The sequence below is a fragment of the Harpia harpyja genome, chromosome 10 (genome assembly GCF_026419915.1).
Source record: "Harpia harpyja isolate bHarHar1 chromosome 10, bHarHar1 primary haplotype, whole genome shotgun sequence".
Taxonomy (NCBI): Eukaryota; Metazoa; Chordata; class Aves; order Accipitriformes; family Accipitridae; genus Harpia; species Harpia harpyja.
Genome location: NC_068949.1, coordinates 4092341 through 4116098, shown reverse-complemented (window position 1 = coordinate 4116098; position 23758 = coordinate 4092341). Strand labels below are relative to the sequence as shown.

At 40.6% G+C, this 23758-nt stretch overlaps 1 protein-coding gene across 3 annotated transcripts; it reads right to left on the bottom strand.

The window, feature by feature from the left end:
* Positions 1–338: 338 nt before the first annotated feature.
* Positions 339–23013, bottom strand: SIRT1 (sirtuin 1). Of its 3 annotated transcripts, none has more exons than XM_052798285.1 (9): positions 22947–23013; positions 19001–19117; positions 17461–17702; positions 15941–16093; positions 12974–13121; positions 9659–9738; positions 5223–5409; positions 3371–3931; positions 339–2433 (listed from the first exon to the last, which is right to left on the bottom strand). In XM_052798285.1, exons 1-9 carry the CDS (start codon positions 22996–22998, stop codon positions 2111–2113), a joined length of 1863 nt encoding a protein of 620 aa, XP_052654245.1. In that variant the 5' UTR covers positions 22999–23013; the 3' UTR covers positions 339–2110. The 3 variants fall into 3 exon arrangements, with proteins under 3 accessions (XP_052654245.1, XP_052654244.1, XP_052654246.1); XM_052798284.1 differs by lacking the exon at positions 22947–23013 and adding an exon at positions 21802–22322; XM_052798286.1 differs by lacking the exon at positions 22947–23013 and adding an exon at positions 21061–21519.
* Positions 23014–23758: the final 745 nt, after the last annotated feature.

Below are 23758 nucleotides of genomic sequence, written 5' to 3'. Positions count from 1 at the left end.
CTTTGGGCTGGGTAGAGAAAGGGCGGCAGAGCTGCAAGGTACTGGAACACCAGCAGAAATAAACACTCTTGTTCAGCAAATACATCCAAAGTTAACGTAGGGCTTGAAAGGAGAGAAGTAGTTTTCTGAAGGACAACACTGCATTGTGGTTTAGGAGGCCGTTTTACCAATGACAGTGCAGAGTACCTTCCTTCAGTCAGGCTTTTGGGGTCAGGTGGAAAAAAAAAGCAATTTACTATATAATGCTTTACGTTAGCTAGGGTATACCTTGACTTTATAGGGCATCTTTCTTTTGTTAAGTTTTTAAGATATACCTAGAAATTAACAGAAACCAGAAATCAAATGACAATTTTAATAGACTTTAGAACAGAGTGTACGAGTATAAAACACTGGTTTTGTATTTCAAAAGTTGCAGGAAGATAGCCAGTCATTTTAAACAGTCTTCTACAAAACATATGCCAGTAGATTACATAAAAGACACTATATACAATATAAAAGAGCAGAAAACAATCCTCACTGTAAAAATAATTTAAAACAAAGTATTTCAATTTAAAATATCTCCTATAGCACAAACTAATACATTGTGACATGCAAGTGAAAACTAAACATATTGCATTCTTTAGTGTAGCCAAATAAGAGCTGTATTAAACTTGGACAATGAGACAACATGCCAACATTTTCCGATGAATACAGGAGGCTGTTCTTAAATATTTATTAACTGATGTGGCTTATGTTCAAAGAACAGCAACTATACATCTTCCAAAATGTAATAAATATTAAAGCAAAGTATATGAATAATCTACATCGTAGAGTTCATTTGGGCCAATGTTGAAAAAGTGGTTTATAGAAAAATGCTGTTTCACTTACTACTGCACTGTGCAATTTTACAAAATAGTTCTAAAGGCTTGGAAACAATCTGCACTTGAAAAGTTGCATCATCCAGTTTTAAGGCAGCCTAGCACTTGAATCTACGATGTAATAATTTGAGTAGCTGCTTTGCTTTTAATATGCAAGGTGGAGCTAGCAGGTGGAAGATTATTTTCCCAACCTGAGATGTGACCTTAGAACAGCATGCTGCCTGGTTAGGTTATGAATTTGTGTTTTATCCACGCAGCAGCATAAGCAGAGGCTCTCAGTATTTGAGTTAGTTGCTCCTGGTTTTGTTGCATCGATAAGTATAAAGGAAGAGCTCATCTTTTTGCACCTTCTCACATGCTGGTAGAAACACTATTCTGAACTCAGCCTAGCTTCCACATTAGAGCCCTGGCAATTTATCAAATGCTATTTTTAACGCAAGCTCTGCCATGTTTGACTTCTGTATGCAACGTGAAAAACTTCTACTGTGGGGGATCCATTTTGTTTAAAATGCCAGTATTGTAATTGCAAAGGAGCCAACGTCAACATCACTTCATATCCACAGGAAGTATGAAACTCGGTAACCCAAACGTTTTCACAGCGCTTCTTGATCAGCCCAAAACCCATAGGATTTCTCAAGTGCTTGCTGTCTTGTTTCCATTTAACTACCTACTCACATTTAAGTATGTCTCAAACATACAAAGTAACTGTCAAAGCAAAAAATTAGCTGCCACAGTAGGTCTTGGAAAATGCCAGTGTTTAATGACAGACTAGGTGAGAATGAGAGGTTTAGCAGAAGCATAAGAAGGTTTTAAATAAACCAAACTGTTACAAAGCAAGAGGTGTGAAAATACCATTCTTTGGTCTAAATTAGCTGTTCCCTTTATATTAGTTTAACATTCCAATGGCTTTTTCAAAACTGTTTAAAAATAATATAAGCTGAAAGTCATTAAGCAAAAATATGTATTATATACATGGATGCCTGATCAGACAGATGAACTTAAAAGTGAACATAGTGACAATTGTTTAGATATTCCTAGTACCTTAAAAAAAAAAAGATGAGTTAGTGTTGAGTGCGCAGTAATAGAATTTTATTGAAAAAGGTAAAAAACTAAGCATGAAAATCTGTTTTAGTTATTTATAAACACTACATCCTTATGTTTTTGTTGCTCTAAATTCAGACGTAAACATTCATTCTGACATGCCAAAGCTCCTAATGCTGGTGGAAAGTTCCTGTAACCAGTCAGTGATCACTTTACAGCTTGTTGCTCGGATGATCAGTCCCCGCAGCTTCGTTTGTATAAGCTGATTCATCAGCTGCTGATTCATCTTGTTCAACTCCGTCTTCCCCGAATCCAGGTTCCTCTTCCCTTTCAGGAGCATCCTCATCCTCTATGCCATTGTAAAATTCTTCGATCTCACTCTCATCCTCCACATCTAAGCTCTGACTACGACATGAGCCGCTTTCGCTACTACTCCCGCAAGAACTAGAAGATATGATATCATCTTCAGAATCTGAGTATACCTCAGCACCGTGGAAAATATAGCGATTTGGTGGTAAAAATAGATACTGAGTACCTGAAACAGAATTCCAAAAGTCAATAAAAGGCTAAAATAAATGATTCATACAAGATCTTGCAGACTTCTGGTTAGAAGGCACCTGCATATATGTATTTTCAACAGTGAAACTTAACTGACAAATCAGATTACATTAGAAACGCACTCATTTCAATGTATGTGTATTTATTATGAAGCACAAAACAAATGCTTCACTCGGCATTCCTTCTCGCCCCTCCCTTTGACACAAAAGAGCATTTAAACTTTAATGTCTAGCAGCTTTTTTTCATTGGTGCAGGTATTCACAGCTAGATTTCCATTACTTGTAGCAGAAATGGAACCCACTGCACAGAGTATTTGACAAAGTTTAAAAACAGCCTTTGCTTTGGAAAGCTGCAATTTAATACCTGGCTCTTCATCCACAATGATTTTCTAGTGTGAGAACTCCTTACATCAGTTAAGAGACTGCATACTGGAAGGCTTCCTTGGAAAGTCTTAAAGTTTCCTTCCAAACATGCCTGGCTCCAGCTGTGAGATTTGCTTTTCAACTCCTATCATGACTTCATCTTTCAGTTCTACTGCCATACCAAATAATGACCTAGTGCGACCAGCTTCTTAACACCTGAGGATCAAATTAGTTTTTCTGAAAATGCATTTGAAAATGTTAGAAACTGATTTATTTTTTGGTACCTACCTTGAACCTCCTAAACTTTGATCTTTTTAGGGAGTACGTAATCGCTGGTTATAAAACCTATTATGAATTACAAAAAAATTTCCTATCAGCTTCTCTAAAAGAAATAAACGATACAGTGATGAGTTATGTAGATGCTTGTCTGAACAAAAATAACCAGCAAAACCCACTGGTTCCCTCAAGGGTAACTTATGTATTGCTTTAAATAGGTCTAGAATAAACATCTCGGCCAAAAAATGGAAAATACTGTGATGAGTTAATGCTTACCATCCAGCCTTTTGCTAATCTGTTCTTTTGCAGATCTGTTTACCCAGCACTTCCTCAATATCTCATTTTTTTCTTTGTTTTCTCCATTGTTAGATCCATTTTCCTTCATTGTTTCAGAGTTCATTAGTTCACTAGTAGGATTTTCAGGGTTTTCTGATGGTGTCTGTGTGTCCTGAAGCTTTTCCTCTGTGCAGGTCCCTTTAGTTTCTGAGGCAGGATCACAGTTTTCTACCTTACATTCAGCTGGGTGTTCTGAAGACACCACTGAAGTATCTGGTGGAGTCATTCTTTCTGGTGAACTAGAGCCTTCTGAAATGTTTAAGGGGGTAGGCGGTAGCTCGGAAGAGTGCATTTCGAGCTCCTTGTGCGTTCGTGGAGGCTTTTCTGTTATTTCTGAAAGTTTTACCGAGTTGTAGCAAAGTTTTGTATATTCGCTACCTAGCCTTTGACATAATTCATTAATAATAACATCACAGTCTCCAAGAAGCTCCACGTCAAAGTGTAGATGAGGCAAAGGCTCCCTATTAATTAAGATCTGAGGCACTTCATGGGGGATGGAACCTATATATAGAAAAAAGAATTTAAAGCTAGTCACTTCAGTTTTACTTTCAGCAGAGATCTACTTAGAAAGCTTGACTCCTCAGACTTCTCTTCATACCTTCACCGGTAGCCTGTCTGGACTTTTCCCCGTTTTTTTCCAGTAAAAAGTGGAATCTCAATCACTGAGAAACACACGCACAGAAATATTGACTACAGCAATGTTTGGTCAAGTGTAAAAAGATTACTAAAATTAGTACTATAATCTCTTAGAAGAATTACGTTGATTTTGTGCATTCATTTTATGTACTTAAGTGCTCATGAAGAACATACTGCTGGTAAATGACATCCCCTTCATTAGGTCAAAATATTTCCGTGTACAACCTACACTGTACAGGGCTGCTCAACTCATTTCTGACATTTAGGCTTCCAAAACCCACCAGTTTGGTAACCTAGCATCGATTCCTCAGATAACCAACTAATGAAACCCAGTTCTAGGGCACAGAAAGAGCAATGGTTTGTGTAGTGGATCCTCACTTTCCAGTCCTTATGCATTTCCCATCAGCCCAAACACTAGGCTCTGCCTCTCATATAGCAAAGAGGATGTTGCTACAAGGGCCATGGATGCGGTACTGTTCCCAGTTAATAGCAGATGCTAAGAACGTGTCCTCCTCGGGCTTACACGTGAAGAGAATTTTTTTAGTACCAGTAAGTCTTGCATTCAGTAGGCAAATAAATCACCTGTTGTGGTGTTTTGTCAGCCTTTCTGAAGGGCGTTTTTCTATAATGTATATTAGCAGAGATGTTCTTCCATATCACTTTTAAAAGCTAAGGATCCAAATAGTGACACACTATATAATGCCCACTGTGTATCATTAAGTACTGACTTTAAAATAAGCTACAACTCAAGACACCTGATGTACTTGATCCGGTTTTTTGATACCACATTTATCTTTTTAAAGATGATTCCTTTCTAAATCTTGCAAGTAACTCTGAAAGCATATTGCAAGCAGGGAGGGAAATGAATTGAATCTCAGAACAAAGTCATTCAAGTTTTAGGAGAGTAGTTTTTCAGATTATCATTTCATTATCTTGAGATCTGCCTGGAGTGTAGAAAAAGCACTTACAATTTCTTACTTCCTCTATTTTGCATTTCAGCTTTACACAGGCAATCAGTTTTCATCTTAGAAAATTAGATGCTTAACCTAGTTTCTTCACTGAATCAAGCCAAAAGCATTTCTTAGAGCTCTTAACTGAGAATTTCACTTGTGATCCAAATTTTTGGAAGAAAATATTACCGGAGATAGTCACTTACTTGGAATCAATGCTACTGGTCTTACTTTCAGTGAAGACCCAATGACAATAAGGAGATCAACTTCATTTTTGTCGTACTTCATGGCGCGATGGAACTGCTCAGGTAAGTTCTCTCCAAAGAACACTATGTCTGGCTTCATGATAGCGAGCGGTTCATCAGGTGGACATCTGGGACATCTAGGTACAACCTGCAGTAGAACAGCTTCCATTACTACAATTCAAGGCTGCGCCCTTAAAAACATCAGATTTTAGCAATTCACAGTGACTTATTTTGGCAAAAGACAGGGAAGTTTCAGTGGTATTTCCTCATTTCTTTTTTCTGTGGCTACACAGACAAGTACATTTGTTACTCTAGCCTGCAGCAACTGCACACAGAAGTAAAACTACACCAGGAATAAAGAGGGAGTCAAAAGGGAGAAACCACACAGATCTACACCACAGTTCTTACCTGACAACTAAGCCCAAGTCCAGAAGTCAAGCTCAGCACCAATGAGTCATTACCTCCTACTTGATAGGAATATATTTTTCTTGGTTTAATTGGAGCAAAAACTTAGATTTCACTGTCAGTCTCCATTACAGGATCTGATATAACCCCCTTCCTAATCAAAGAATCTATCACAGAGCTTTACCTCTCTACTTTCTCTGTTCCTCCAAGAGGATATGTGTGTTACACTCATAAAACAACACGGCACCGTAGCAGGTGGCTGGCAAAAAGCATACGGGACAAGAACATAGGAAAGAAGTTTTGTTTGGTCTCCATTTTAAACTTTTCCAATTCCTCCAAAAACAGAGCAGAATCCTCGTTCACTAAAAATGTGGACGAGCTACATTTGTAAAGAAGTAGGCTCCCTTTCCTCCTGATATTGGAGGATTTTCTGACCTTTGGGACCTCTTTCAACACTTTCCTATCTTAAGACTTTTTCAGAGAGAAGAAAAACAAGAAGGTGAGCGATATATGTACAGACAATACTTCAATTACTACTGAGCAATTTTTCTTTCAAGTAGTTCAAGTCTTCTCAGCCGTAACGTTAAAATAGGATACCCCAGAATAAATCTAAGGAGCTAAATGTAGCTGCAATCCTCTAGCAGTCATCACAAGCAAATTATTCCTATGTAAAGGTGTAAAGAGATGTATATTACCTACTGTAATAGGAAAATATATGAAAACTGACATTTAAATGCATAACGACTCCCTCTTGTACAGAGAGCATATACAGAAAAAATAATAGAGAACTTAGAAAGTTTAAATCAAAGAACTAGTTTATGGATGCCTGCAGTAGGACAGAAGACAATGCTTTTCAAATGAGAAAACATCACAAGTAAAAGGCCTTCCTCTAGTGTCAAAGGACCTTTCCCAAAAATTTAAGTCTTCGAACAAAGAATCTAATCCTTCTTTGAAGAAAACCTTGTGGTAGGGATGCGTAAGAAGCAATATGGCACAAGAACTAGGAGTTGGTATGCAGGAAAGCTTCACCACATACCCAAGCCAAAGAGCATCTAGTAACCCCACACTCAAGGGAAACCGACTAAAGAATTCCCCAAAAAGGAACAGATGGGTAGAATGAATCTTGAACTTTTTCCTCAGATCTTTACATATTAGAAAGAGAGCTCATAACACACAAACAGCTTAAACATTTCTGAAACTTTTTACCCCGCTGTCTCTTCCATTGATGTTAGTGATCCTTTTGCCCTTTCAGTTGGAAGCTTAAGGAGGGAAAATAATTTGCTCTGTATTAGGAGGAAGATGAAATGAAGACCTCTAACTTTTGGTTTAAAGAGACCAAGTAATATTAATTCTGTTTCCATCATTTCTCACAGGAAGTCCAATGACTTGTGACTTAGCGGATCTCTGTAGAGCAACTGATGTCCCTATCAAATCATTTGAGTCACTATAAAGGGCCCATAAATGCGTTTCAACACTACACTACTCACCAGCTTCTCTGCTAATCCTCAGAAAGGTCGTCAGTAAGGGGGAAGATCTATTCCAAGAGCTGAAATTGATACCAAGAAGTTAAAGCTAGATAATTGGCCACTCAGTTGCCTAGGGTCCTCTTTCCCTCCAGAAGCAGCACTCCCCCCAAACCCCACCACCTCTGCTGATGTATTTGTCTAACGAAAGAGAAATGGAATTTCTCATTTTTGATATACAGATAACATCAATGAGATTAGTAAAGATTACATTGGCTTAAGAATATCCAAGAACTGGTGCATGTTTTCCATTTCTTGGGCCTTTTCTTCCTACATCTGAGACGCTTTCACTATATCTTGAAACTGCCTAAAATAGTCAAAAGCAAAGTAAAAGTGATATTTTTGGAAGTGACTGACAATTGCTTTACTCAGAAGTTCTTTGTATGATTTATAACTGCTGCTGCTTCTCATCCAGAAGGATGGCTGTGTACAGCAACCAAGAGAAAGGATCACGCTACAGGGAACTAGCACGTTATCTTGCAAGTGGTAAAAGAATGAAGAGCAGCAACAAGAAATTGCTAGTTTTCTAAGCAGATGATCTCAAACAATTCTCAGTCTATAATAAGTTGAAAGGAAATCCTGGCAGAAAGATGCTAGCTAGACTCACTTTGTGAAGCACTTACGACCATCAGGGGATGGACTAGAGCAAAGGAAAGGTAGTATTTTTAGGGACAACTACGGACCTGGGGCCACATATAACTGAACTTCCAAGTAGTGGAGGGTAGCAGAAACTAGAAACTGGACTATCTATTAGGAGCCAGGTGCCAAACCCATTTTTGTGAAGGAGGACTTGTTAGGGAACAAGGCTGTTGAAATGGACAGTGTTTTGCTTCCTAAGTATAGAAAAGGTTTCTTCTGGTATCTAAGGAACCAAATTCTATATTCTAGAGAGCCAAAAGAAAAAGAAACTGCATGGCACCGGTTTGGGAAATGCAGGCTACGGAATAAAGATAATGATGGCAAATAGAACAATTTTTTTTTCAGGCATAAAGGAGGAAGGATCTATTTTCTGTCAATAGCTTTATTTCTTGTTGTGTGCAATTATATTTGGCAATAACCATATTTATTTTGCATTATGAAAATAATTCGGTATTACAGCTAGGGCCTGCCCTGGAAAGATATACCTGGCAACAGTACTGTAAGATTAGGGCTGAGAGATTGAGTGTAAAAATGGTTCTTCAGTCTCATCTTGGGAGTAAGAACCCTCTTTGTTCTCATTACGCATAAGTATTGCTACAGGCAGCTTCTCTCCACTTCCCCACACTTCCATTACTGACCACCAGCAGGGACGGGCCATTGGGGCAGAAGTTTGGTTCAGCATATGAACATACAATGATTAAAGTGGTGCTAGGAAAAGGAGACCCGACCACTAACAATCAAACCAGAAAATGACAACATGCTTAGGAAGGTTGTTTAGAACGAAGAAAACCTAAACTCCAACCAGCTGGCTTTGAAGGTAAAGGAGCAGCAAACATCTGTAAGATAAAAAGTTCTCAAAAATAATATTCTTAATAGCAAAGTAAACCAGATTTCACATCCAATATTTCAGTGTTACAAAGCTTCAGGCTTACAAGATTCACATTTCTTACAGCTTTAACTCAAACATCTCTTCTGAAAGGCTTTCATCGAGTTCCACTTCAAATATAATTCCTGAAAGATTTACATCCCTTCCATGCTTCTCATCTAAAGTTGAAACTGTGGACTCCAAGCATTTACCAAAAAACCATGAGCCTGCAGAAAAGAGTCCCTTCAGTTTGTATAAACAAGGTATTTTTGATCAGAGAATCATCATCTCTGTTCCTTCAAAAGAAGGGGAAGAAGAGCAAAGAGGGTCTTGCCAAGCCAAAAGTTAATCTGCTCTGACAGAGCAGCACTAACTCCTGCCTTGGCCCTGGGGCACTTCCCAGCCAGATGTGGGGAGTTCGGAATATGGAATAGTTCAGAAGTCCTAGAAAGCAATGTCTGACATCTCATTTGATCCTCTTCCTTGCAGAGGCTGCTCTGTAGTTAGCAATTGCTCCAAGCATCATCTACTGTTTAAACATATTTTTAACATAGGTAAATGCTCAAAGAGCAACCGATGTTATAAATGGTTAAGGAAGCTTTCTCAGTGTGACTGTGAGTTCAGATTAATATATAACAGGTATAAATCCAACTTTCTACTTACCATTTTAACCTCTGCTTTTCTCGGAGGTGCCACTAAAAACGGACTCTTATCGTTTTGTTCTGCTTTTTCCCATTACCTAATTTTCGCAGTATGGTATTTGAGTATACTTTTAAATACTAGAGGAAACACTAAAATACAGATAGGCACTTTTATGACACATGCAAAGATATGTAGCCTTTTAAAAGCAGATCTTTTAAGCAATCCAAGCGTGGTGTTTTGGGTTTGTGGTTGATTTTTTTTGAGAGAGAGAGAGAGAGAATTACTTATTAGAAAGCTGCAGTGAGTTGAAATAAATTTTTTACCTGATTGAAAATATCTCCTCGAACAACTTCACAATCAACTTTGTATTTACAGATCAGGCAGGAAGCTGTTGCAAAGGAACCTGAGGGGAAAAACCCGTATGGTAGAAATAAGGATTTTTCAGTCATTCAGATATGGTCTTTTTGCCCAAGCTGTTTTGACACAAAGGCTGTTATGCTGCAGTGCTATAAAAATTGGTCATTAAAAAGTAATGTAAAATTAAGAGAAGATACTTGTACTACTAAAAGTAGTTCTTCTAGACATTAGTCAGCAGACATCTTGTTTTAGGAAAAGTGATATGCCACTTGCATGTCAACACAAATTATATTGTGTCCTTTCATTCCCCCAACTCGTGCAAGCATATACAAGGAGGGGAGAAGAGAACCTTCCCTTCTCCTCTGTACACAACTAACAGTAGTGCTGACAGCTCTGCAAACAGCAGCAGCAGAACATGAACCCACATGAACTCAAGAAACTGTAGGGCAAAATAACTAAGAAAATGCATTAGTAAAGACTTCACTATAGGCAACTAAATAGCAGCAGTGTTCCTTTCAGCAGAAGTGAGAAGTTACAGCTATATTGTTCAAAATGAAATACTGCTCTGAACTTGGCATCCAGCTTAGCTACTGTGTTTATTATTTGGCAAGACCATGTTAAGTTCATTGCTCCATCCAGCCACTTGGTAGCTCTAACCGGCCTGTTTCTGAAGCAGCTGAAGGTGATGCCCACGTATCTGGTAGAACATTCGTGTCTCTATCTGTCTAAAGGGAAAGCTTATCAGGTGGCTAACACACATGAAAATACACAGTGTGGAGTCATTGTGGCAAACTAGAGCGGCCTTTTGGTGCGTACGTGTCCAGGAGAGGTAAGCCTACAGGGCCTTTTATCTGTGGAAAGAATAATGCTAGAAGTTGACAGAATGCTGAAGAATAAAGTAGAAAAATTGACAGATTTTCTCCTAACCATGAAACAAGGAGTTAAAAAAAAATTAAATTGACCCTGCACTGCAATGTGTCACTCATACAGCAAAAGTCTGGAACTCTCCAATTTCTAATGGTGATATGAGGGCAGTAAGAAAGCCCTGTGACTGAATAATGTAGAGGGAGGTACAAAAGTCTCCCTTCAAAGGAAACTTTTAGAAAGGTAACCATTAAGATGTTGAAAGCTTTGCAGAAGCTAGGAACAGCTAAAAACCACTGGTACCAAAACTTTATCTGGACTGTTATTTTAAGCCACCCAAACGAAACATGTTTTCTGCTCATAACCTACACACAGCAGCCAACCAACACTTACACTGCTAAATGAAGGGATTCTGGGGCTAAGTGCAACATCAAAATATGCTTTGAGGATATTGTAGCTGGGTAAGACAAAGACAGCGAAAGCACTGAAAAACTTGGAGCAGATAATTTATGAACAACTGGCAGTTCAGGTCTGCTAATCACAGCTGGTGTGGAAAGTGCACAGCTTCTGAAATGCTTGCTCAGCATTGCAATTCCCAGAACTTGAGGGATTCCAAAGACTACGGGAAGTATGACAGTTATTTGCTCATTATAATTTGTTTATAGTAATAAACTAGGCCTTTATACAGTGTGTTAGGGACACGTCTGTCAGGCTAGCAGACCTAACCCTGTCTGAGGCATCTGTTGCTACCTACTTGCAACTCTATTATGTGAGTTATTTTTCACCGTCAGAAGGACTTGATCAAGAAGTTATGCTGCCCCACGCACGAGTCGTGTAGCCAGCAGGCCACTGCCTCTAATCATTCAGCTACAGCAATAGCAAGGAATATGATCTAATTCCAGACATGTTGGTTGAATGCAATAGCCATTTTAAATTCAGAAAATGCATCTAGGATACAGTAGTTTTCATAGTAGCAACTTTACTGTAGGTCTGCAGTGTGAAATGGGTTCCAAGGTTCATACACAAACTCCCCAAATCATTACAAGGGTCCTTCTCATTTGGCACACTGATGATTAACTTGCCATTGCCACAGCTAGGCAAAAAAGATAAAATAAATACAGCAGTATGAACCCTTACGTAACAGAGTTTCAGTTTCTCTTTAGCCACTACCATTAGTCAACTAGCATTTGTTGAAGAGCAGCATAACCATATGTCAGATAAACCTTGATGTGCTCAAAACAACCTTTGCTAATTTTTGAAGGCCTCAAAATCTCAAAGTCTCAGAAGTCCATAGCGTGTTTTTAAAGAATCTTTTTAATTTAAGATCAACTTATACAGGACATGGTCTGAAATCTGATTACTGTAGTGTGCAACTGAAAAAATGGGAAGCTTGAGCACGGCAGTGGTGTGCAAGAACAGAACCATGTAAGAATTTAATGGTAAATACCTCATATGGAATGACAACCAAAAGAAAATACATGACACACTAAGTACAAATGGAAACTAGCACTAGATTTGGGTTATTTGACAGGGAGGATTCTACTGTGTGCTGTTTGGTCACCACGACAGAGCACCATGTTTGCTCTGTCTGAAAAAAGAAAACTGATGAATTTGGTACTGAGCTAAGCTTTGTAAAGAAGGAAACCAAGAGAGTTTGGTCCCTGGAAAAGGTGGAATTATACAGACAGGTCTTACAAACATGCCAATGCTGCTTTTAAACAATTTATTTGCTAGAAGTCTACTAAAGGATCCCAAAGTGCATTTTAAGAACTAACTTTCTGCATCCTTTCCTTAAAAATGAATCCTTAGACTTTTAGCTTGACCTTTGCAAGTCCTTGGAAATGGAAAGCGTATCGAACAACTAATTAAGATATTCCACTTAATTTGGTATCATAATTGCAGAATGCGTATGACACTGAAGGTGTAACAAGATGATCTTCAGTTGAACTGAACTGGTGATTAATCCACCATATTTTACACACAAGATAAAGTCACTGAAGTGTCAGGATATTTTAAGATTTCAATGGAATATAACCTAAATAAAGAATCAGGTAGCAGCCAAACTCTATTTCATTGATAGGCAGTGAGAGAGACCTATACAAAGAAGAATCAAATACATTTTAAAAGTTAAGGTCTAAGCTTGTGCAAACAGGGTGTTGATCTTCACTGATACACAAACACCACCATTTATCAAGCATAATTACTGAAAGAAGTATTTCCTCTTGAAACACTTCTGATTTAAATACTTAAGCTACCTAAAAAAAAATTTCAACATTTTAAAAGCAGAATACTTGTTGCCAAGAGATAACCAATTCAAGAAAAAAAAAATTAATTCCAATAGCAATTACCTTATCACATGCACCAGTAAAAATCATTCCTATACATAGAACAAGAAAAGTGAAACTAAAAGCACTAACCATGACACTGTATTATCCTTTGAATTCCTGCAACCTGTTCCAATGTGTCTATGTTCTGAGTATAGTTGCGAAGTAGTTTTCCTTCTTTATCCATCAAAGCTATGAACTTGTGACAGAGAGATGGTTGGAATTGTCCTGGGTAGATTTCCTAGGGAATTCAAAAGTACATTAGAAAGTGTAAATGGATACACAATGTCTTTATTCCAACTGCAGCAATTCACACAGAGCTAAATATTATCAATAATGATTACGTCAGCAGTTAATGTTGTCACTCCCTTTGCATTTTGCCATTTCTCTTGGATCCGACTCTTCTTTCAACAGCTGAGCTTCTGATCATGTCAGGATGAATTGCTCCATGCAAGCTGGTATTTTGTTCTTCACACAGCATAAAAGCAAGGTTTAGATCTTTTTTGGTTTTGAAAATTATGAAATAGGAAAGCTTTTCTTCCTTTGTAAGTGTCAAGTAACCTCAATATCTGTTATTAGAAACATATACGGTTTAACTGCAGTCTGAAAAAAGTTTAATGAGGAATTTGGATTCTGGTCTTTTGGTTTGGGATAAGCCATGTTTACTCCTCAGCATTATTAGCAGCTATTCCTACAAGTTGGAAGCCCAGAAAGCAGAATGGCATTGGATATAAAGCAGAAGACAGGGGACACTCAGAGCAGCTTTGCCAAGTTAGCCAGTTACAGTAGTCATCAAGTTAAAACCATATGGCTTAGCAGAGCAATTCCACTGTGCCTGATAGATGCTGAGCCCTTCCATTAGATCAAGGTAGAGGAGGTAGGTATATCCAAAGAGCATATGGAAAAAAACATAGGCACGTTTGTAGAATGATTTGATGTTTGCTCACAGTGAACAAGGAGCCTGCCAAAAGGAAAAATTAAATGTGGGCACCCAGCTGAAAGCTTCACACTAGGAACCTCTGTCTAGAGTTGACCACCCCAGGTGGTACCTCTGATTGCTATGCGACTAGGAGGACTTCAGCAGTGGCACCACCACTCCGTTGCTCAGGAGCAATTATTTAGGGGAGGAACTTGAATTCCAGACCCTCTGCTCTCCAGTCACTCTCTCACCACTGAACAGCAACTGGGCTGGAGGCTCACCTGGGAAAGCGAGGCTTTTTTACAGAAAAAACACAAGAGTCACTGGCCAAAAGAAAGTTAGCAAGAAGGAGGCTGCTGCCTACCTTTACCAGTAGATGCTTAAAGCTGAACCAAAAGTTCTAGCACAACAGTGAACTGTTAAATTAATCTTTGTGACAGCTCTGCCTTCAGCTACCATATAGCCTATTAACAAACAAAAAAGACTTTTTGAAAGCATTTGTTTTTCCCAAAAATATTTCAAGTTACTCATAATTCTGAAGCTACGTGGGTCTTTGGAGTAACTGCAGCAATGATCGCTGATTGCTCATAGTGCTATTATCTAGATTATGACTAGGCTATTACACAATTAGAATCAGATATTCTTGTAGTCCTAACAGCTTATATATCTTAGTCTGAAGAAGCAAGACACATTCTGCCACTGAGCTCTGCAAATTTATTTGACTGTTCTTTGCCCCTAGAATTAAAGGAACTTAAGATTTCATAGAATAAGAAATCAATATTCTAACTGAGCTGACAGACAGAAAAGGAGAAGGAAGAGAAATTATTTTAGTAAAAAAGTATCAGCCAAACTGGATTTGGACTATTCTGGTAAAACCTGTGTACAGACAGGCTTCAAGTAAGTTGGTTTTTTTTGTTTGCCGTGAGATTTGGGCTCTTTGGGTTTGGTTTGGTTTTTTTTTTGGGGGGGGGGGGGGGTGTTGTTGGGTTTTTTTGTTTGTTTTGCTTTGCTTTTTTTAAATATTAAAAAAACAAGGAACTGAGTATACTAATGAGCATCAAAATACATTAGTATCTGGACAGGAGGCTTTCAGAGAAATCCAAGCAGCTGAAGAATCTATTGATTTTTCTTTTCCAATCTCTATAACACAATAGAGCAGTTGTATAAACTGTAAGCGAAGGGAAGAAAAAGTGAGCACAACTAGTAGTGATTGATTTTCACAAGTCCTTACTGGTCCTGTAGTAATTCTTATAACATTTTTGTTTTGATTTTTTTTTTTTGTCCTGAGGAAATTCCAGACTAAATGCGATTATTTTTTTGTTTGTACATATGTCTACAGCTTCTACAATTCCTTCATGTCTCAGATATGTACTCCCTGCTTTTTAAACTGTTTAATAACACTAACATCTTTCCAAAAACTGCTGTGTTCTCCCTTTTAAATGAACACAGTCCCTGCAAAAGGGCTTTAATTCTCTAAGATGCACAGATCCTTGTGACAGCTATATCAAAACCTGAAACAAGAACAAACTTATTAGTGCATGAAACTGCTTTAGTCCTCTTTACTGTAAATAGTGATAAAATGTGAATGTATTATATGACATTGAAGGCATGCCACAGCATATCAAATTCAAATGTAGTTTTCCACATTCCTCATGTGCTGGCCAAAAGTTTCTCATATTCTTTCATTTTTCAGAGAAAGTAACAGCAGCTAAGATTATTGAGGTTTGATCAAATAACTACAAGTTTTTATTTATCCTCCCTGAAATTGGAGACACTGTCTAGAATGGTTGTATATATAATGAACTTATAACAGGAACAGTAAAAATGAGCTTAAAAAAACCCAGAATGTTGCTAAATATTTCTAATAAGGCTAAGATGTGGTTGCATACAATGACTGAAGTAACACTGAGGATATAGAATTGATACATTGCGAAGACGTGCCCAAGGAGAGAGTTATTATGCTACTGAATGAGGTCTCTCACTAAAGTAAATTCAATATATTAACATATTTTTCTATCTTGTTTATAAAAAAAAGACAAAGATACCATTTTGTTAACAGAATAGTTTTATACCTGATTTATGCATTTTAATACTGTTATCTGTCTTTACTGACCAAGATAAGAACTGTTGGAAAACCATACCTTTGCAAACTTAAAAAATGGCCTGGGATCCTTTCTGAAGTATTCTATATCAAACATTGCTTGAGGATCTGGAAGGTCTGGGAAGTCTACAGCAAGGCGTGCATAGATGCCATCTCTTGATCTAAAGTCAGGTATTCCACAAGACACAGACACCTGAAATATATTTTTGCAATCTGAAATAAGCGAAACTACATACTCGGCTATAGAGTTGCTATGATACAAACTATCTGGGAAACCACACTTCTGTATGCTCACAGTGCTCAGAGACATTAAGAACAAAACCAGTCTGGGTTCTCTGTATTTATTTTTCTTCTTTTCTTTTTTTTTTTTTTTCCCCTTTTTCTTTTTGTGGACCAATGTAACAATTCCCAAATCACAAGCAGGAGAAACAGCACAGAAACAAAGTTTGACAACTGGACAAAAAAATCCTTTAGTACAATCTGTACAGGCAGTAATAGGACACCAGGCCTTACGTTTACTACTGGAAGTTTTGTGAGAAGTGAACGAAAATTTAAAATACTGTTGCATTAAATTTGATTAGTAAGTGTTCATTGATCTGCCAACTTAGGCTTGGACAAGGTGGTTGGGTTTTTTTGTTTTTGTTTTTTTTTAACATGTTAACACAGTAACAGAATAGATTCTTACTTTTGATGAATAAACCCCTTTTGATAAACAAACATTGTTTATCAAAGCATTGTAGTAGTCAATAAAGACTAAAATTTATTGTCTCAGACTACCCAAAATACTGTGGGAAGAGGAGGAGAAACAGGTGAATGATAGCAATCATTGAAAGAACAAGATTCGGTAATAGAAGTAGCAGCGCTTTTCTGACAAGCTGATTTGAATCACTCATCTTTTCTGAATGGCGTCACGCCCTCTGTGTATGAACAACAGAAGCAAAAAATGATCGACTTTTCATGATCTGGTACATAGATACAAAGCTGCAAATGTACAACAGTTTAAATATGTTCTTTAGTAAAACAGTGAGTAATCTTATTACCATCATAAGAGTGGCATGTTAAAAGTAAAATTCAGTCTACTGAAATCTAATCAAACACTCCTTATAACCCTCCCCAACTCTTTTCTTTTTTTTTTTTCTTTTTGAGTCCTATTCTTCTAGTCCCTCTAGCTCCATCAGGTATTTTAAGAGATCCACTGACATTTTGTTTAAAAAGTCATTACCTTTGTTTCAAATAAAAAAATGACTAGAATAGAAAATGTTCTCAAACAGGTAGGTGTGATCTTATTCCATAACTATTTTGCATGGAAGCAACTGTATAAGAGTTTAAATGTTTAAGAATATTTTCTTATAAGAAGAGAGATCTTGTCATTTCCAACTTAAGCTCCAGTCTTGCAGTGTGCATCGTTCTAGCGGAAAGCTGTGCCTCCTCTTCCCATCTAGCACAATTATTTGATAATGAACGCTGCGAGGGTCACATCACCTGCATGCTGTAAAGCAGTGGATAAGTATTTAACCAACTGTCTACATATTCTCTCACTGTCATTGCAGCAATACGTACCCCGGCTCCAGTCAAGACCATTATTTTTTTGCATTCTTGTAAAAGTTTCACAGCATCATCAATAGTATTAATATCTTTTCGTTTTTTTCTTTTTGGTGGTTCTGAAAGAATGTTTATAACTATTTGCCACAGTGTCATATCATCCAGTTCAGGTGGAGGGATTGTTTCGGGTAGCAGGTCTTTCAGAATTGTCCGTGGATCTGTACCTAACATGAGATGCTGCTGAACAAAAGTGTAGGGACCTAAGAAAATAAAAAAAATACAAATATTTAAAACTGAATCAAGTATTTCAGATGATTACCATCATCATCCCATTTGTTAATGCTTCCTACTACAATTTTATTAATCCAATTTAATGCTTCGTTCATCAAAACCCCTGTATGTTTTGGTCTAAATTCTGAGGTCACATTATAGCTATAGTTTGTACTTATTTATTATTATTTTTCGTAATGTATCTCCATTTTATGGCTTCATTTGTATTTTTCCAACATTTTGTAAGGTATTTACAGTAATAAATTGAAGACAACAAACATACATACACTTTCTAGTCATATTATAAAATATCACTCTAAAGAGACAGATAGAGCCCACCAATCCATGGATTTTTGTTGTTCTTTTAGTCGTCTAACACTAATGATTTCAGACATGACCTCCTAAAGCCATCAAATCAATCTTTCCAGAAAGACTCGAGATTAGAGCTATAGGAGAAAAACAGGTAAATCTTAAGAAACTAAACTAAGAGGACCCAAATAGCTATCACTAAGGCTAGCTACAATACATATAAAGAAAACAATTGTTTTACATATTTACCCAAAAGGTACCAACAGTGATCCTATAACGAGGGATCAGCAAAGACAACATATGGGTAGATTTTAAGTGGAATATTGTGTTATCATAATGTGTTTTCTTGCTGCTGTTCTTATCAATACTGGCAAAATGAATGCTGTGGTATTATCACACCTGTGTAAAAGACCTCAAGTCCCAGTCCCACTGCACCCTGGAAGCCACTGTCCCAGACAAATCACCAGTGACCTTAGCAGTTGCCTTGCCTCTGTGCGAGACAAGAACTTTCTACTGAGTTCCTAACTGTCTTGCTTAACTTATCTGTTGCTAATATGCAATATATATGCAGACTAATAATTCCCAAACTGATGTAACACTTAGGACAGTGAGCCCTACAGATTGGCTAAAATTGTACAAGAATCATCTTCTTGTTCCTTAAAGAACTAATACTAAATAAATAGGCTAGAAATATGCCATAAATCTGTTCAATTTAGCAAGTCTATGTGTATGTTTTTAATATGGATCATGGGCAGGATTTCTATACAAAAAAGACAATTTGAATCAAAATAGAGCAAGTGTAGAGAGGTTCATTTTTAAACTCCTTAAATAACATACAGAATACAGTCAACAACTCTAAGCTGCTCAAAAGCAGCAACTGCCAATTTTTTTGCAACAGAAGAAATCACTTGAAGACCAAGAAGAATTAAGTAACTGTTCAAAGGCAGACAGTATCCAAGAATATTATATAGGCTTCTACCTATACGTGGTCTTGGGGTCCAATCACTAGAACTTGCATGTGAAGCTCTGTCATCTTCATCACTATCACAGGAGTGAAAACCATTGGCTATGATTTCATCACTAAAAAGGAAGTTATCTGCAAGACAGCACAACAATGATGGGTTACACTTAGCCAAATGGCACAGATATATATTTAAATACATGACAAAACCTAAAATTGTATGCTTTTAAATTTGATTGCAACGAATTACAAATAGGCAGTTTTGTCACTTAGACACAGAAAACTTCTACTTTTTTGAGTTTATAGATATGCTTTCAAGCCTTCAGTAGAGTTACTGCAGGATTTGCTACCTTAATACTGGGCTTCAGTGAGCTGGATGTTGACCTTAGTGAAATTTTCATTCTATAAAGTGCTGGGCATTAAGGATTTTGTATCCTAAAAAAAATCCAAATGCTTTAAAAGCACAACTAAAAATTCCTTTCTCTTACAATTCTCACTTCATTCAGCTCACTGAGAAATTGGCTAAAATGAAAATGTGTCACCATTAATAGACCAATCTTTGACTAGGTTTCAAGAGCATAGCATTTTAAAAGAAATAAATACACATTTGAATACAACTAAGTTACAGAATTTTGTCGGGTTGTTACCTTGCAGCTGAGCTGCAATAGGCGACCACATACACACTTGTATGATATTTCAGTTACAACAGAAAATGTGCTACCTTGAACCACCTTAACCAAGTTTCTCATCCATTTTACCCTGCAGTTGGGTTTGGCTTAGAGTACCACATAGTTACTGCAGCTCAGCTCATGGCCTTAAGCCAGAGAAACTCAATATAACTTCATCACGTATCTAGATGAAGGAGTCCAAAGAAGAACAAGATACTTGTCTTACAGCACACATTACTAAGCTAACATTTAAGGGGAAATCTAAGTTTTAACCTGAACAGCTTATTAGAATTTAGACTAAACTTTTTTTATTGGCTTTATTAGAAATAGCCACAGCAACTGTAGCTTAATTTGTTGAAAAATCTAAGACTACGAACAAAGGAGAGCAAGTTTCAGTCATGCTCTCTAAAGCAAAGAATCACTGTAATAGTTTTCAATCTCTACTTGAATAAACCCCTACAATATTTTAGCTGTTACTTCACTTTACTCTTAAATAAAGAACACCACAAAACACCATCATTTTTTTATTCAGAGATTGTGTTGTCCTGTTCTTTCCCTTGTTGGCATAAATATTTTATTCTGATTAGAATGGAAAGAGGTAGAGGACAGAAATTTGCTTTTGGTACTTGCTGTCTTGTTCTTCTGAGACCACAGGTGCTCACTGACATTACTATTTCTTATTACTAACCTACGTATTTACAGCATTTCACTTCCATCTCGTTATGCATGAAGTCAGTGAACATATTATCCAAAAAGCATTATGAAGAAGAAAGAAGTTGATTAGTACACATCAGTAAGTGTGAAGTGCCAGTTTTACTAAAACGACCTTTACATCTACTGTATAAAGAATCAAAGCTTATGTTGTTAAAGACTCATCATATACAGGTCACATTGTATTGTATTTAAGCAACACTGTGACAGACACAAGTAGGCTAAAGTACCAGTTTAAACTGTAACACTCCCTGTGAATTCATTCGATTCCTCAAAGGACTAAAGGGAATGCTTGCCAGAACTAAGCAATCCACAGCAAAACATGCCTGAGGATCTGAGTAACTGGAGCAAAAAGGCTTCACATGAGGCACTGATAAGAGCTCATTAGCTTTACTCTTGCACTGTTCCAATGAAGTTTTTAAATACCAAGGCTGTTCCAAGCTTGTCATACAGCTCTGTTCCCTTTTGGATTGCTTTTGCGCAGGCAGAAATTTTCTGTAGAGTTTTTACTATGGAGTTAAAGAGCATCTTTAACTGCATTCTAGGATAAAATGGAAAGACTGTACTGGCAGAACGCAGTATCTTATACCTTTTAAGAAGTCTTTCTGAAGCACAACCTTAAAAACCAAGATGAACAACAACAACAAAACCCCTCAAAAGCTATCTGTTTCAATAATGCGATGCAAGGTACTTTCGTACCGATACTGCCCAAACAGTATGCTTCGAACACGATCCGCAAAGAAGCTTTTTAGAAGATTATAGCTTAGTTTTGTGCTGCAGTCACTGAAATCTTAACCAAGACTGTAACTTGAAGTCATTTAAAGAATGGTTCAAGACTGCCGCTCCTGTGCTTTCTGTAGAAGTTTCCAAGAAACAGAAATAAAATTACTATCACGGCGGAAATTGTGAAAAGGAAACGGGGCTTATCATTTTTCATTTTTAATAACTTGTTGCCAGCAACACAGCAAAATAAGTGTTTTCAGAGATGAGAGCCGAGTCGATCTCCTTCCAGGAAGCCCAGCACAAGAAACACCCGGCTTTGACAAGGACCGATCAGAATTAGAATCGATTAGGTTTAGAAAAAAGGGACGCAGCTGCTCGCTCGAGCTTGCGTTCAACCTACGGTGGATGAGGCGATGAAAGGAGCTCGGCGTGCGCTCGGTGGTCGCCCCCGCACGGTCCACCACCCCCCCCGCCCCGGGCTGGCGCTGGCCCCCGGGCCCCGGCAAGGTGAGCGCCCAGCCTCCCCGTCACCCACCCGGTATGGCTGGGCGGGAGAGCCCCGGGCGGCTGCCGCGGCGAGGCGCCCGCGGGGAGAGCCCGCGCGGGGAAGGAGGGAGCCCGCCGCGGCCGGGCCCGCCTCCCTCCCGGCTGTGAGGGGGCGGCCCGCGGCCCGTCCTCGCCGGGCCGAGCGGAGGAAGGGAGGGATGGGGTCCTCACCGGGATGCGGGGCCGGCGCCTCGGCCGCCCCGTTTGAACGCTGCGCCCGCCCGCAGCCAATGGCCGCCGCCTCCGCCGCCTCTTCGCCGGGCGCCGCCTCCGCCCCCTCCCCCCGGCCCCGCTGCCGCGACTGCGGAGGCGGCTCCGCCCGGGGCAGGCCCCGCAGCCCGGCCCTATTGTCCGCGCCGCTCCAGACCGCCGCCGCCGCTTCCTCGTCCTCCTCCTCCTCCTCCTGCGCCGCCGCCCGGCCGCCGCCATCGGCGGTCACGGCCGCCGCCTCACCCGGCAGCTCCGCCACCACAGCGGCGGCGGCGGGCGGCGGCGGCCCCGAGCCCCGGTCCGGGCGTTGGGCGGGCGCCGCGCCCCGCCCGCAGCCGCCGTCTTCCGAGTCCAGGCGCTGGCGCTTCGGAGCGGGCTCGGCGCTCTCGGCCGCGCCACCGGGGCCGCCGTCGCACGGACGGAGGAGCGGAGTCTCCTCGTCCGCCATCTTGGAATAGCAACCGCCGCCGCCCCCCTCGCTCCCTCCCTCCCGCCCGGCGCAGCGCGCAACAGCGCCTCCGCCACGGCCCCCTCCCCCACCCCCAGGGAGCGATTTAAACCCGCCACGTGACCGCGCCGCCGCCCACGCGGGCACCCGCCCCGCGGAGGCAGCAACAACAACAAACCGGGTCACGTGAGGGGGGGGAGGTGGAGACGGCCGGAGGGTTGGGGGGGGCGCTGCCGGCGTCACGTGACGCTCGTGCCGGCTCAACCCTTGCGCGGCAGGGCGCCTTCCCCCCCCCTCCCCCCTTCCCGCTCGCTTTACGCACACGCCCCCTCGCGCCATGGTGGTTTCTCGTCACGTGGCCGCGTGTCCCCGCGCCAGCCTCGCCCTGAAGGGGGCAGGGAGCGGCACGGCCGCCGCCGCGGCGGGGGGGGTTGGAAGCGTTATGGGCCGGTCCGGGCCCGGCTGCCGCCGCGGCCTCTTTCCCTTTGCGGTGCGCGGTTCGCAGAAGGGACGGTTGCCGCCTGCCGCGGAGGGGTGCCCGCCCCCGGCGGGAAGGGGGAACCCTGTCCCTGTGGTGCTTGTTCGTGTCCCGTCCCCCGCGTCGTGTCCCCCCGCCCTGGGGGCTCACCCCGCAGCGCGCTCCTCCGCCGGGACGCACCTGGCAAATGGCGGCTCCGTTGTGGCTTCGCGGGTCTCGGTATTCCTCCCATCACAAGGCCCCTTTGAGAAACCCCCGGGCCTCGCCTAACGGCGTGCAGGGTATCAGACAGCGAACGCATCTTCCCGAGGAACAAACGGTGTTTCCTGGCACGGGCTCCACGTTCCAAACGCGCTTTGTCGGGCTGCCATGTCGCCGTAACGGCACCCGGTGAGGTGAAACCCGCCGGGGGAAAGCTCGAGCGGGTCTCCCGGGGAGCTCGTTTGCCAGTCAGGTAGCGTTACCGAGAGGTTCGTAGCGGCTCCTCGTTCTCTGTAACCACAGAACAGAGCTGAGGGTAAGAAGAGAACTATTTACAGGATGACAGCTTCTGCGGGGGAGGTCGGTGTGCCCGCTGACTGCCTGGGAAAGGTTTTGCACCTGCAGGTTCAGCTTTCGGTACGGATGCTTAAATGTATTACCGTGGTACTTCAACTCCTGGGCTACAGGAAGGGTTTTAGGGGGCTGTTCAGCACCCGGCTGTTTTGAGAACCGACCCTGCACAGCATATGAGGGACCTGATGGGACATGGCAAGAGTTGGGATTCGCTCTAATGACAAAGTCTTTCTTTTTCACATCACTGTTCTCTGGTGTGATGTGCGCAGCTAGTAGCTCTGGTGACCTGTGGTTTCCAGTGAGCTCTCCTGTAAATTGTAGAGATAACAATCCTTAGTGGCTGACCTTGATGCTGTGGACAATCACTGTGTAGTAAATACGGAGGTACCGCGCGTGGGCTTTCTTAGATGTAGTGTCTCTTTCTACCTGGAAGTCTT